Source organism: Melanerpes formicivorus, unplaced genomic scaffold (genome assembly GCF_026170545.1).
Source record: "Melanerpes formicivorus ecotype bairdi unplaced genomic scaffold, bMelFor1.0.p_v2 SCAF_502, whole genome shotgun sequence".
NCBI lineage: Eukaryota > Metazoa > Chordata > Aves > Piciformes > Picidae > Melanerpes > Melanerpes formicivorus.
In genome coordinates, this window is record NW_027142854.1 from 88,809 (window position 1) to 100,527 (window position 11,719).

An 11,719-nucleotide genomic window follows, 5' to 3' on the forward strand; every position below is an offset into this window, starting at 1 on the left:
AGCTGCTGTGGGTGCCCTGCTTTAGCAGGGGGGTTGCACCAGATGATCCCCAGAGGTCCTTTCCAAACCCTCCCATGCTGGGGGTCTGGGATTTTGTGCCCCTGAAGTTGAGGCCAGTCCCTGCTGAGCTCTGCTGCTGTCCTTCCAGGGCTAAGTCCTTTCTCTTCAGGAGACTCTTCAGAGGAGGAATGAAAACGCTGGGGGTGGAGGGGAGCTGCCAGCACTCAGCACTGCCTGGCTCTGCCAGGGCCTGGGGCTCCTAAGCACAGCAGAATTCTTTGGTTGGTTTTTACTGGTCCCATGCCAGGTCCTGGCTGTGCTGCTGGCCCCTGGGCTGTTCACTGCAGAGATCTTCTTCTCCTTCCCTCCCCAGGTTCAGGCTGCGCCCCACAGAGCCCGGAAGCCGTGACCTGGCCTCCCACCTCACTGTGCAGCCCCAGCAGGGCCTGCTGCCTGCCTCTGAGCATCCTGTCCCTGTCCAGCTGCTCTTCCACCCCCAGAGGGAGATCAGCATTGAGGACAAAGCCATCCTGCTGTGCCAGGTGAGCTGCCTGGGGCAGGCAGGGTGAGCACAGCTGGGCTGAGGGGGTCAGGAGGACATGGCTGTGCTGGAAAGCAAGCTTTAGCTGGGGAACCTTCTGTTATTTGCACACAGCAAAGGCTTTCAGAAGCCAGCTCTGGCCCTTCCAGTGCTGGAGGGGGCCAATCCAAAAGCTGGGGACAGACTTTGGATCAGGGCCTGCTGGGACAGGACAAGGGGTGATGGTTTGAAACTAAAAGAGGAAGATTCAGCCTGGATAGGAGGAAGAAATGTCTGACACTGAGGGTGGTGCCAGCCTGGCCCAGCTTGGCCAGGGAGGTGGTCATTGCCCCATCACTGGAAGCACTGCAGGTCAGGTTGTTTGGAGCTCTGAAGCACCTGCTCTGCCCTCAGCTGTTCCTGCTGACTGCAGGAAAATTGAGCCAATGACTCCTCCAAGCCAACCCATTCCATGATTCTAAGAGGGGCTGAAAATGCAGTTCTGGAGCAGGACTTCAGAGCAGGGGGATGAGCTGATGGGCACCTGGGCTGTGGCCACAGGCCAGAGCCAGAGGTTGGGCTCTGCTGGATTTACCAAGCCCTGCCCTGGTTGCAGGTGCTGGAGCCCAAGCTGAGGGCAGGAGGGGAGCCCATGGCCAGCATCCCAGTGAGGCTCTCAGCCAGAGCTGTGCTCAGCCAGTACAGCATCAGCCCTGCGGCGCTGCTCGACTGCGGGGCCATGGCCAGCGGCACCAGGAGGGCCTGCAGCTTCCTGCTGCAGAACAGAGGCCTCCTGCCCTTCGAGTTCCTCATCTGCAGAGCAGAGCAGGCTGCAGCTGAGCCCACAAAGAAAAGGTGAGAAGGCCTGCAGCAACCTTCCTGCTGGAGGAGGCCCCACAGCAGGGCTGGCGTGTGGCAGGCAGCCAGGACACACAAGCAGGCTGCACTGTGAGTCCTGGGGCCAGGTTTGGGCCCCTTACTCCAAGAGCATTGAGGTGCTGGAAGGTGGCCAGGGAAGGACAACAAAGCTGGGGAAGGGTCTGGAGCACATGGGCTGTGAGGAGCAGCTGAGGCACCTAGCATTGTTTAGCCTGGAGAAGAGGAGGCTGAGGGAAGCCCTTCTGGCTCTCTACAACTCCCTGAAGGGAGGCTGGAGCCAGCTGAGGTTAGTCTTTTCTCCCAAGGAACAACTGCTAGGACAAGAGGACACAGCCTCAAGTTGTGCCAGGGGAGGTTTAGGCTGCACATGAAGAACAATTTCTTCCCCTTGAGGCTGTCAAGGCCTGGCCCAGACTGCCCAGGGCAGTGGTGGAGTGCCTGCTCCTGGAGGGGTTTCAGAGCTGTGGAGAGGTTGGTGCTGGTCTCCTCTCACAGGTAATTAGGGACAGGAAAAGAGGGAATAGCCTCAAGCTGTGACTGGGTAGGTTCAGACTGGGCATCAGGAAAAACTGTGTCCCAGCAAGAGTGGTCAGGACAGGAATGTGCTGCCCAGGGAGGTGGTGGAGTCACCAAGCCTGGGTGTGTTTGAAGGTCGTTTAGATGTGGTGCTTGGTCTGTTCCAGCCCCAACACCTCTGTGACTCTGTGAGGTGTGGTGCTGAGGGCCATGGCTTAGTGGTGACCTGTAGTGCTGGGGTCAGTCTTGGCCTTGCTGACCTTAAAGGTCTCTCCCAACTAAACAAGTCCATGTTCTGTGAGCCCTGGGTTATTGTCTGCCTGTGCAGTTGGCTTGTGAGCAGGGAGGAGAGAGGTGCCACAGAATCCTCCTGCTCATCCTCATGCAGCTGCTGCTGGAGCCCATCTGCCCATCAGCTACAGCCACAGGTGGTGCAGGGGGCTGTGAAGAGCAGGAGGACTTTCTTCCCTGGGGAGGAAGGTTTGGCTGTGGAGAAGGGCAGGAGGAGCTCAGCCTGAGGGATGTTCTCTGCTCTCTCCTCTGGGTGCACATCAAAGGAAGTTCTCCGACTCCCACAAGCAGGGGAGCTCCAGTGGAAGGTCTGCTGCAGCCAAGCAGAGCAAGCCCTTGCTGCCAAAGGAAACCAAGCCCTCTGTGAAGGTGGGTGGCTCCTGCTCCCCAGGACAGGCTCCTCCACTGCTGTGCCCAGGCTGGGGGCTTGTGCCCATGGCATGGGACACGGGCTGCATGGGGGAGACCCATCCTCTGCCAGCCCTGAGCAGAGGAAGGAGCTGCTCAATGCTGTGCTCTTGCTCAGCCCTGGAGCTGTGGGGCCAAGGGGAAGGGATCTGTACCTGGGAGCTGCTGGCCAAAACAAGGCTGTGAGTGCCACAGCTGTGGAGTGTCCCTGCTGAACTCCCAGTCCAGGGACAGGAGATGACCTTGCCTTGCCTTCTGCCCAGTCTGCTCTCCTCTCTGATGGTTTCTCACAGTTCTCTCTGCTCTCTTGTTTCACATTGGAGGCTGAAGGACCCCAGCTCCCACCTTCACCCTTACAACCCAACTCCTTTCTCTAAGCCACTCAGGCTAGGCCTGCACATCTCCTTAGCTTGTTCATCTCATCCTGGGTTGTGCTCTGGGCCGTGGTGTCATCCCTGCCTGCCCTGGGCCCAGCTGGAGGCCAAGGCCCAGGGTCCTCCTTGCTGGGATGCTCAGAGTGAGGCTGTTTGCCATCAGCCTCTGCTGGGACTCTTTCTGCAGGCTCGCCTCACCCTGGGCATGTTCACAGTGTCCCCTGCCTTTGGCTCCATCCTTCCTGGGGAGCAGCAGCTGGTGACAGTAGATTGTGCTGCGGAGCTGCCAGGGCCCTGCCAGGAGCAGCTGCTCATCGACATCAGCAGCAGAGACCCCGGGGACAACCCTCTTGGCATCCCCTACACCCTGCTGGCTGAGTCCTGCCTTCCAGGTGAGTGCTGCCCACGGGTTCCTGTGGCCAGGCTGCTGCTGCTCGGCACCCAGCCTCAGTCCTGGGACAGAGCAGACAGCCTGAGCCTGACCTTGCATCTCTCTGCGAATCCTCAGAGGTTCTTGCCAAGCCCACCAGTGGGAGAGGCTGGGAGGGATGCATGGAAGGATCAAAAGAAACCCTTTCAGACTGAGGGTGCCTGAGCTCCATCCTCACAGGCAGCTCCCCCAGCCAAGGCTGGGGTTTGCAGCTCCCTGGGCAGAAAGAGCTTCTCAGAGGCCAGCAGGGGCAGGGCAGGTCAGCAGGAAGGATTCTCCATCCTCAGCCCTCCCTCTGCTCTGCTCACAGCATTCCTGGCTGATGACCTTGAGTCCATCTTTGAGGGGCATCAGATCTGCAGCAGCAGCAGCAACCTCTGCCAGGTCCTCCAGACAGTGCAGGAGCAGCAGGGGGTGTTCCTCACAGATGAGAACAAGTTCATCTTCACCAAGGTCCTGGTTGGGCACCAGGCCACGGCACGCTTCAGGATCTGCAATGTGAACAGAATCCCCTGCGATGTGCTCCTCTCCAGCAAACCCAGCCCCAGCAAGGTAAGAACAGGAGGCCTTGGGGAGTCTCTGAAGGCTGTGTGACATCTGCCTTGTTCTCCAGCTTCCTTGCTTCCTTTTGCCCAGCCTAGTGCAGCTCAGGGCAGGTGACAGCTGGGCTGCATTCAGTGTGTCTCAGGCAAGGTTTTAGCTCCAGGCCCCTGGGGCTTTGGAGTGAGACCTGAGCCCTTCTGAACATCTCTTGGAAGCACAGGCAGAGGAGGAGCTTTTCCTCAGCTTTGAGCCAGGGCTCCAAGCAGACCCTTTTGGGGTGGGCTTGGTCTCCTCTCAAAAGGAATAAGTGCTAGGACAAGAGGACATGGCCTCAGGTTGTGCCAGGGGAGGGTTAGGTTGGACATGAGGAGCAATTTCTTTCCCTTGAGGGTTGTCAAGGCCTGGCCCAGGCTGCCCAGGGCAGAGGTGGAGCCCCATCTCTAGAGGGATTTCAGAGCTGTGGAGCTGTGGTGCTGAGGGCCATGGTTTGGTGGTGACCTGGCAGTGCTGGGCTCAGAGTTGGACTTGATGATCCTAAAGGTCTCTTCCAACCAAAGCCATTCTCTGCTTTCCTTAGGCTCCCTGCTCTTTGCCCCTTCTCTTTAAAGGCCAGGGGCAGGTTCTTTGCAGGGTTTTCCATGCAGTCCCCACTTCCCATGCGTGCTGGGGCTCTGACCAGCGCTGAAAGCAAGCTTTGCACTCCTGGGCTTGATGGCAGCCCCCTGGGGCAGCACTGCTTTGGATTCCCCTCCTGAGACAGATGGAGCCTGTCTAGGGAAGCCAGAAGGGGGCCACACTGTCTGGGGCTGTTCCTCATGATCCTTGTATGGGTGAGACAGCAGCACATGGAGAAAAGTTTCCTCCTAACAGCCTTCTCTGGGCTTCCCCAAGCTGAAGAGCCACTCTGGCCAGGTGTTTGAGGTGGATCCTGTCCGGCTGTCCGTGCCCAGCTGCTCCCAGGCCTTTGCCACGGTCACCTTCACTCCACGGAAGGTGAAGAGCTACCATTGCACTTTTGAGGCCTCCCTCGATGTCCACACAAGGTAACTCACCTCAGGAGAGCTTGGGAGGGGACCTTCCTGATGGCTTCTAGCTCTTGGAGTAGCCTTGGGTAGAGTACTCAGCGTTACAGCATCCCAGCAGGGAGGGGCTTGGAAGGGAGCTCTAGGGATCATCCAGCCCCACCCCCTGCCTGAGCAGGGCACCCACAGCAGCTTGCCCAGGATCCCCATGGCCAGGGGACTGTGGAATCTCTGCAGAGAAGACTCCCCAAGCTCTCTGGGCAGCCTGCTCCAGGGCTCCAGCACCCTCACCTCCAGGATCCCCTCTGGGGCTGCTCTTCTCCAGGCTCAGCAGCCCCAGGGCTCTCAGCCTCTCCTGCTGACAGAGATGCTGCAGAGAACTCAGAAGCTGTAGCTGCGAGATCCAGCAGAGCCGGGGAGTCAGTGCCCTGCTGTAGCCTGCAGCAGTGCCTGTGAGGGCAGTGGGACACTGACACTGGCCCAGGGTGCCCAGAGAGGTGGGGAATGCCCCATGCTTGGAACCATGCCAGGTCAAGTTGGCTGGGGCTCTGAGCAAACTGCTGGAGTTGCCAAGGGCCCTGCTGCCTGCAGGGGGCTTGGACTGGATGAGCTTTCAAGGTCCTTTCCAAGCCAAAGCATTCCAGGATTCTCTGATGCCAAGGAGCCAACAGGGAGTGGATGAATCAGGAAGCAATGGAGCTGTGCAGCTTCAGCTGAGCTGGAGAATGCCAAGGACAGAGGATTGTTTCCATGCCCTGAGCCAGCTGCCCTTGTTGCCTCCTTGTTCCTATGCTCAGGAGGTGATCTGGTGGATCTCCTGGGGTGCATGAAGATCTTTGATGCTAAAGGAGCCATTGGATCCCCTCTAAAAGACCCCAGCTCTTCTGCCCTAGGCCCTGTGTGTGTCCTGGGCCTGCCCTGCCCTTGCCCAGCCCTTTAGTAGCTGAGCTGGGAGTGGATCCATCAGTCTGCTGCCCTAAGGAGCAATTCCTGCTCTGAGCCTCTGTGGAGATCACCTTCCCTGCTGGGGTCACTGATTTGCCCCTTCTTCCTTGGAGACTTTTCCATGCTCTGCTCATGCTCCTTGCTTCTGTCTCACCTCAGCACAGCCAGGGAACCTGCCCCATGGCCTCTGTCACCTCCTCATGTCTCTGCTGCCCTGCAGGGCTCCTCTAAGTGAAATGGTTTGAACTGGTGCTCTGGGAGGCTCTGGCTCTGCAGAGCAGATTCCTCTTGGATGGGACTGGGTGGAGAGGGGAAAGGGGGAGCTGTGTCCTGGGGGCCAGGAGCCCCAGGCAGGGGAAATGCAGCAGGTGGCCCTGGCTTCACTGCTTGCCAAGTGAGCAGTGGCTCTGCTGCCCCTCTCCTGCAGCCCTGCAGCAGTGAGAGCACAGAGCCTGAGCTTTGAGATCAGCGGCGAGGGGAAGCTGCCGGAGGTGAGGGTCCTGCGCCCGGCGCTGAAGGACAGGAGAGGGAACCCCCTGCTGCTCTTCAGGAGGCTCCTGCTGGGGGCCTGGGAGAAGCTGCCCCTGGTCCTGCAGAACTCTGGCCCTGTCCCTGCCCAGGTGAGAAGCTGCTGAGGGAGCTCTGCTCTGGGAACAAGGCTGCTGCTGGGCAGGAGAGGGCCCAGCGCAGCCGGTGAGGGTGGGCAGGGGCCCCACTGCTCTGCAGGTGCCCTTGGAGCCCAAAGGAAAGCCTTGGCTTGTGCTCAGAGCCCCTCTGTGGCAGGAGGACGACCTCCTGAGCTTCTGCTGTGGCAAAGCAGTGGGCAGAGGCTCGTGCCTCAGCAGCCCTTCACTTTTGCCTCCACCTCCTTTGCAAGCTCTGCTGCTGTCCTTGCCAGCCTTGACCCAGCCCTGGGGTTTGTGTTTTCCCTGCCTCAGGGAGCAGCCTGGGAAGGGGCCTCAGAAAGTCTGTTGGAAGCCCCTGGCTGACTTCTGCTTGCCAGGAAGGGAGTTCCTCTGGGAAAGGGGATTTTGGGACCTTCTCAGGGAAACACAACTCAGAGAGTCAGGCTGGAGCCTTCCTGTCCTGCCTGCTTCTGTTTCCATCCCCTCCCAGTGTCTCTGGATGCCTGGCTTTGGGCTGGTTTCGCTCCAGCCTTGTGCTCAGAGCTGTGTTGGAAGGGGGGCAGCGTGCTGGGCTGCCCGTGGTGGAACAGCAGCAGTGTGGGCTCAGGCCCTGGGCCATGCTGTGCCCACCCCAGTCTGGTCCTGCTCTTTTCCCAGGTGCTGCTGGACCTGCTGGATGAAGAGGGAGTTTTCTTCTTGAAAGCCAGGCCCAGCACCAAATGCCTCTCCCAAGCTGTGGGCATGAAGGACTCTGCTGGAGAAGGTGAATTCATCACCCATGAAATGTGGTCACTCACAGAGGGAAAACTTGTGTCCTGCTGCTGGCTTGGCCAAGCAGCAAGCAGCTGTTGGCCATAGCTTGTGTCCTGGGGCTCTCTGGGGCTGTTGCACATGGACTCTTTGCAGGGTTGATTTCTACCTGGCAAGCTCTAGGAAGCTTTTCCATTCTTATGGAGGTGGTGGGTTGAGTCCTGGGGGGGGTAACACCACTTCAGTGGAGCATCTGAGGTCTGTGCTGCATATGGGGAGTCCCCAGCCTGAAGGGAGGCTGCCCCTGAGCCCACAGCCAGCCAGCAAAAGCCCAAAGCACTCTGACTCAGCTGTGCTTAAGGCAGGAGCTATCTGGCTGCAGTTTGAGCCAGAGCTGAGCACTGAGCTGAGCTTAAGACAACTAACAGGGATGGCCCTGGTAGTGTCACAGCTTTGTGACCATGGGAGGAGGGTCTGGAAGCACTGGTGAGCCAGGCTGTGCTTAGAGACAGCTGGTTTTCAAGCTCCTGTTCCTTTTCTGGAGCATGGAAATGTTTGCAGTGCCTCACCTGTCCCTGGTGTCCATCTCTGTGCAGAGAGGAAGCCCCACACTGCTTCCCTGCTCCTGCAGCGTGGGCAGACAGCAGAGTTTGAGGTGGTTTTCAAGCCCACCCTGGCCCAGTGCCTGGAAGGGAAGCTCCACCTGTCCGTGCTGGACAACCCCTCTGAGACCACCAGCAGGCTGCTGGGGGAAGGCTATGGAGATGACTTCACCCTGGACAACATCCAGGGACTAGTGGCAGACAGGGAGGAGCAGAACCTCCCTGAGAGCAGCCTGGAGGAGGACAGCCTGGAGGGTAAGAGGAGAGGCTGCCAGGGTGTAGCAAGGAACCTCCAGGGCTGGGCACACCTTGTGGCAGCACAGGGCTGGCCCAGATTTAGCAGCCAGCTGCTGTCACCTTTTGTAGCCTGCAGAGCAGCCTTGCTTGGGAGCCCCAGGGCAGGTGCCCTGTCAAGGGAGAAGTTTGCAGGCCAGCAGGGAGGGCTCAAAGGAAGCAGCTTTTGATTGAGGAGCTCTAAAAGGAGGTCTGCCAGCCCATGGGGTGCTGTGGAGAGCACATCTGATCATTTGTGTCCTCTCTGGGTGGACTGCTTGGTGGCTAAGGAATTGGTTGGATAGTCACAGCCAGAGGATAGTGATCAACAGCTCAATGTCCAGATGGAGACTGGTGTCCCTCAGGGGTCCATGCTGGGCCCAGAGCAGCCCTGCAGAGAAGGACTTGGGGGTGCTGGAAGGTGCAGATCTGGAGGTGAGCTGGCGCTGTGATCTCAGCCCAGGCCCAGACATGTCCTGGGCTGCATGTCCCAGGGGAAGGAAGGCTTGGAGAAGGTAGAGCTGGAGTCCTGTGTGTCTGTGGGGGGCAGAGGGCTCTCCCCTCATGCTGAGAGCTCTCTCTCTCATTGCCAACAGCTGACCCAGGGGATCACATCCAGTTTGGGTTCTGTCCCGTTGGCACCCCCTGCACCGTGACCTTCACCATCGCCAACCGCAGCAGGGGGCAGGCCCTGCGCTTCCAGTGGCTGCCTGAGCCTCCCTTCCACTTCTGCCCCCAGGTGAGCTTGGTTGTCTCTGCTTTTCCCTGCTGCTCAGACCCTGCCTGGCAGCTTTCTGGGAGCCACCATGGAGCAGTGAGAACCCCTTTCAGTGCCACCTAGGAGATGCCACCCCTGGCTTTGCTGGGGCCATGTTGTGGGACATGGCATCTTTTGGTGGTGTTCTTCTCCATCAAAACCCAGATAAATCCTCAGTAAGATGCAGTTTGACACAATCCCAGCATGGTGGGAGTTGGAAGGGACCTCTGGGAGTCATCTAGTGCAACCCCCCTGCCAAAGCAGGGCACCCACAGCAGCTTGCCCAGGATCACAATGGCCGGGGAGGTGTGTTTGAATCTCTGCAGAGAAGGAGACTCCACAACCTCTTTGGGCAGCCTGCTCCAGGGCTCCAGCACCCTCACAGCAAGGAATTTTCTCCTCTGGCTCAGATGGAACCTCCTTGGTTCCAGTTTGTGCCCCTTGCCCTGTCCCTGGGCACCACTGAGAGGAGTCTGGCCCCATCCTCTTGTGCCCCACCTTCTAGCTCTTGATAAGCTTTGAGAGATTGTCTCCCAGGCTGCTCTTCCCCAGGCTCTCAGCCTCTCCTCACAGAGGTGTTGCTGGCACAGCTGCTCCCCACGCCCACAGCCTGTCCTGTCCTTGCCAGTGATCCCAGGTTGGTCTTGGCTCTCTGCTTCTCCCTAGGTGGGACACCTCCACGCTGGCTGTGTGAAGGACATCACAGTGACTTTGCAATCAGAAGTTGAGGTCACCTTTAATAAGCACCCAGTGAAGTGTCAGGTGTCCAGGATCTCCTTCCAGCTGCCACCAGAGGAGGTCCCTGACTGGGATGACAGCCTGCATGCCATCAAGTGGGTGGATACCACAAGGGCCCCAGGTGCCCAGAAGAAGGTGAGAAGCACAGCAGCAAAAGCTCCCTGAGCTGCCACAGGAAGGTCTGCTGATGGCAGCAGATCTCCATCTCTGCTCCTCCTGACAGTGAATCCACCCCTGAATGGGAACCAGCAGGATGTGTTAGAGGAAAGGATGCTGCTCAGGGATCTGAGGGCTCAGACAAGATGGGCAAGTCTCTTGGACAAGAGAGGCCAACCCTAAACCAAGAGCTGAAGTGTTGCAATCTGTGTTGGATGGGAGCTCACAGTTTTGAACCCACTTGCACAGCATGGTGGGGGTTGGAAGGGACCTCTGGAGGTCACCCAGTCTCAACGCCCTGCTAAAGCAGGGACACCCACAGCAGCTTGCCCAGGATCACAATAACCAGGGGGGGTTGAGATCTCTGCAGAGAAGGAGACTCCACAGCCTCTCTGGGCAGCCTGCTCCAGGCCTCCAGCACCCCCACAGCAAAGAATTTTCTCCTCCTGGTCAGATGGAACCTCCTGGGCTCCAGTTTGTGCCCCTTGCTTCTTGTCCTGTCACTGGGCATGACTGAGAAAAGAGTCTGGCCTCATCCTCTTGCCCCCCAACCTCCTGCCCCCCACTTGCTGTTGGTCAGCACTGAGCAGATCTCCATTCCCTGGAGTTCAGATCTGGTTTAGATTCAGTGCCTTTGAACTCCCAAGGAGTTCAATCCCCTGCTTCTTGTTTTGGGTGCAGAGCAGCAGTAGCAGCACTGTGCTGTGTGTGCTGCGGAGCCCCCCAGCACCCTGGGGCTGAGCTTTGAGCGTTGTCTGCACTGAGCAAGGCAGCAAAGCTGGCCAAGGGTCTGGAGAGCAGGGCTGATGGTTGGACTCGACAATCATCCAGGTCTTTTCCAACTCCAACACCCTCTGCTGTTGGCTGTGGGGATCTCAGCAGCAGCTCCTGCTTTGACTTTCCTTGCCCAACACACTTCTCTTGGGTGATGACTCTGCCCCAGCTGCTGAACCACTGCAAGACCTGGAAGCCAAATCATTTTGCCTAGCAGAGGCAGAGCAGTCAGAGACTTTCCAAATGAGTTCACTCCCACCCCCAAATGCCCCTTCCCAGCCCCCAGCAGTGTGGTGGCTGCCCCACACCAGACATCTCTCCGGAAAGTCCTTTGTCCTAAAAAGAGTTTCTGGAGCTGTTCATTCTTGGGGTTCTCCACCCACAGCCTCCAGGAGGGAAACTGGAGGCTGCTAGGTTTATAGGGGCCAGGAAAAGCAAGGTCAGGCACTGGTACCCAGTGGCAGTTCCCACGTGTGTGCTTGCAGTGCTGGCGCTGCTGGCTTTGGTCGGCAGGTGACACACAGCCTACAGCAGAAGGGTCTCCTGCTGCCGTCTTCATGGGATGAGCCATGGGAATGTCCTTCCTAGCCCCTCTGTGTGGCTGCTGTTGGAGGCTCCCTGATCAGCCTGGCACTCAGGGCCCTGCTCAGTGACTCTTCTCTTCTCTTTGCAGGTGCTGGAGCCAGAGGCAGAACCAGCTCACACTGTCTTGGAGAGCAGCAGCCGTGAGGTGCAGATTTTCCTCAGCGCTGTTGTCACTGGCTCGGGGTGTGATGAAGAGGTTATTAATTAATATGAAACACAGAAATATTAATTGTATTAATTATTAAAATAATTAATAACCACTATTTGATGTACATATTCTAGTGCACAGTTGTGCAATACATCCCATAAGTGGTTTAGTATTTATCATTTGGACTCCATTGGAATATTTACAGAGTTAATTTCTATGAATCTAAAGAAGGGTGCAATTCCACTGCGTGCCCACCAGATGGCGAGCTGATGGGACATTGGCAGCTGCCCAACTAGAGAGAGAGACATTACAATGCATCAGAGGTGACTTTGCTAGACGCGGGTGCCTTTAACCAAATGTTAATGAGTAAGTGGAAAGCACG

The 11,719-nt window shown here is 58.0% G+C and overlaps 1 protein-coding gene and 1 long non-coding RNA gene across 2 annotated transcripts; both read left to right on the top strand.

The window, feature by feature from the left end:
* Positions 1-403: 403 nt before the first annotated feature.
* On the top strand, positions 404-3,252 carry LOC137460071 (uncharacterized). The gene is made up of 3 exons (XR_010992634.1): positions 404-542; positions 2,473-2,575; positions 3,176-3,252. It is a non-coding gene; the product is annotated as an uncharacterized lncRNA (long non-coding RNA).
* A 284-nt stretch (positions 3,253-3,536) lies between these two features.
* LOC137460070 (hydrocephalus-inducing protein homolog) lies at positions 3,537-11,509 on the top strand. The gene is made up of 8 exons (XM_068170668.1): positions 3,537-3,598; positions 3,706-3,970; positions 4,853-5,004; positions 6,356-6,548; positions 7,212-7,317; positions 8,776-8,918; positions 9,603-9,809; positions 11,278-11,509. Exons 1-8 carry the CDS (start codon positions 3,537-3,539, stop codon positions 11,395-11,397), a joined length of 1,248 nt encoding a protein of 415 aa, XP_068026769.1. The 3' UTR covers positions 11,398-11,509.
* Positions 11,510-11,719: the final 210 nt, after the last annotated feature.

Excerpts from the sequence above, each read along its gene's own strand:
- LOC137460070 (XM_068170668.1), top strand. The coding sequence starts at position 3,537 with ATGCATGGAAGGATCAAAAGAAACCCTTTCAGACTGAGGGTGCCTGAG. Across the intron at positions 3,599-3,705 it reads CCTGAGCTCCATCCTCACAG|CCCTCCCTCTGCTCTGCTCA; the intron begins GCAGCTCCCCCA and ends CTCCATCCTCAG. Across the intron at positions 7,318-8,775 it reads GAAGGACTCTGCTGGAGAAG|CTGACCCAGGGGATCACATC; the intron begins GTGAATTCATCA and ends CATTGCCAACAG.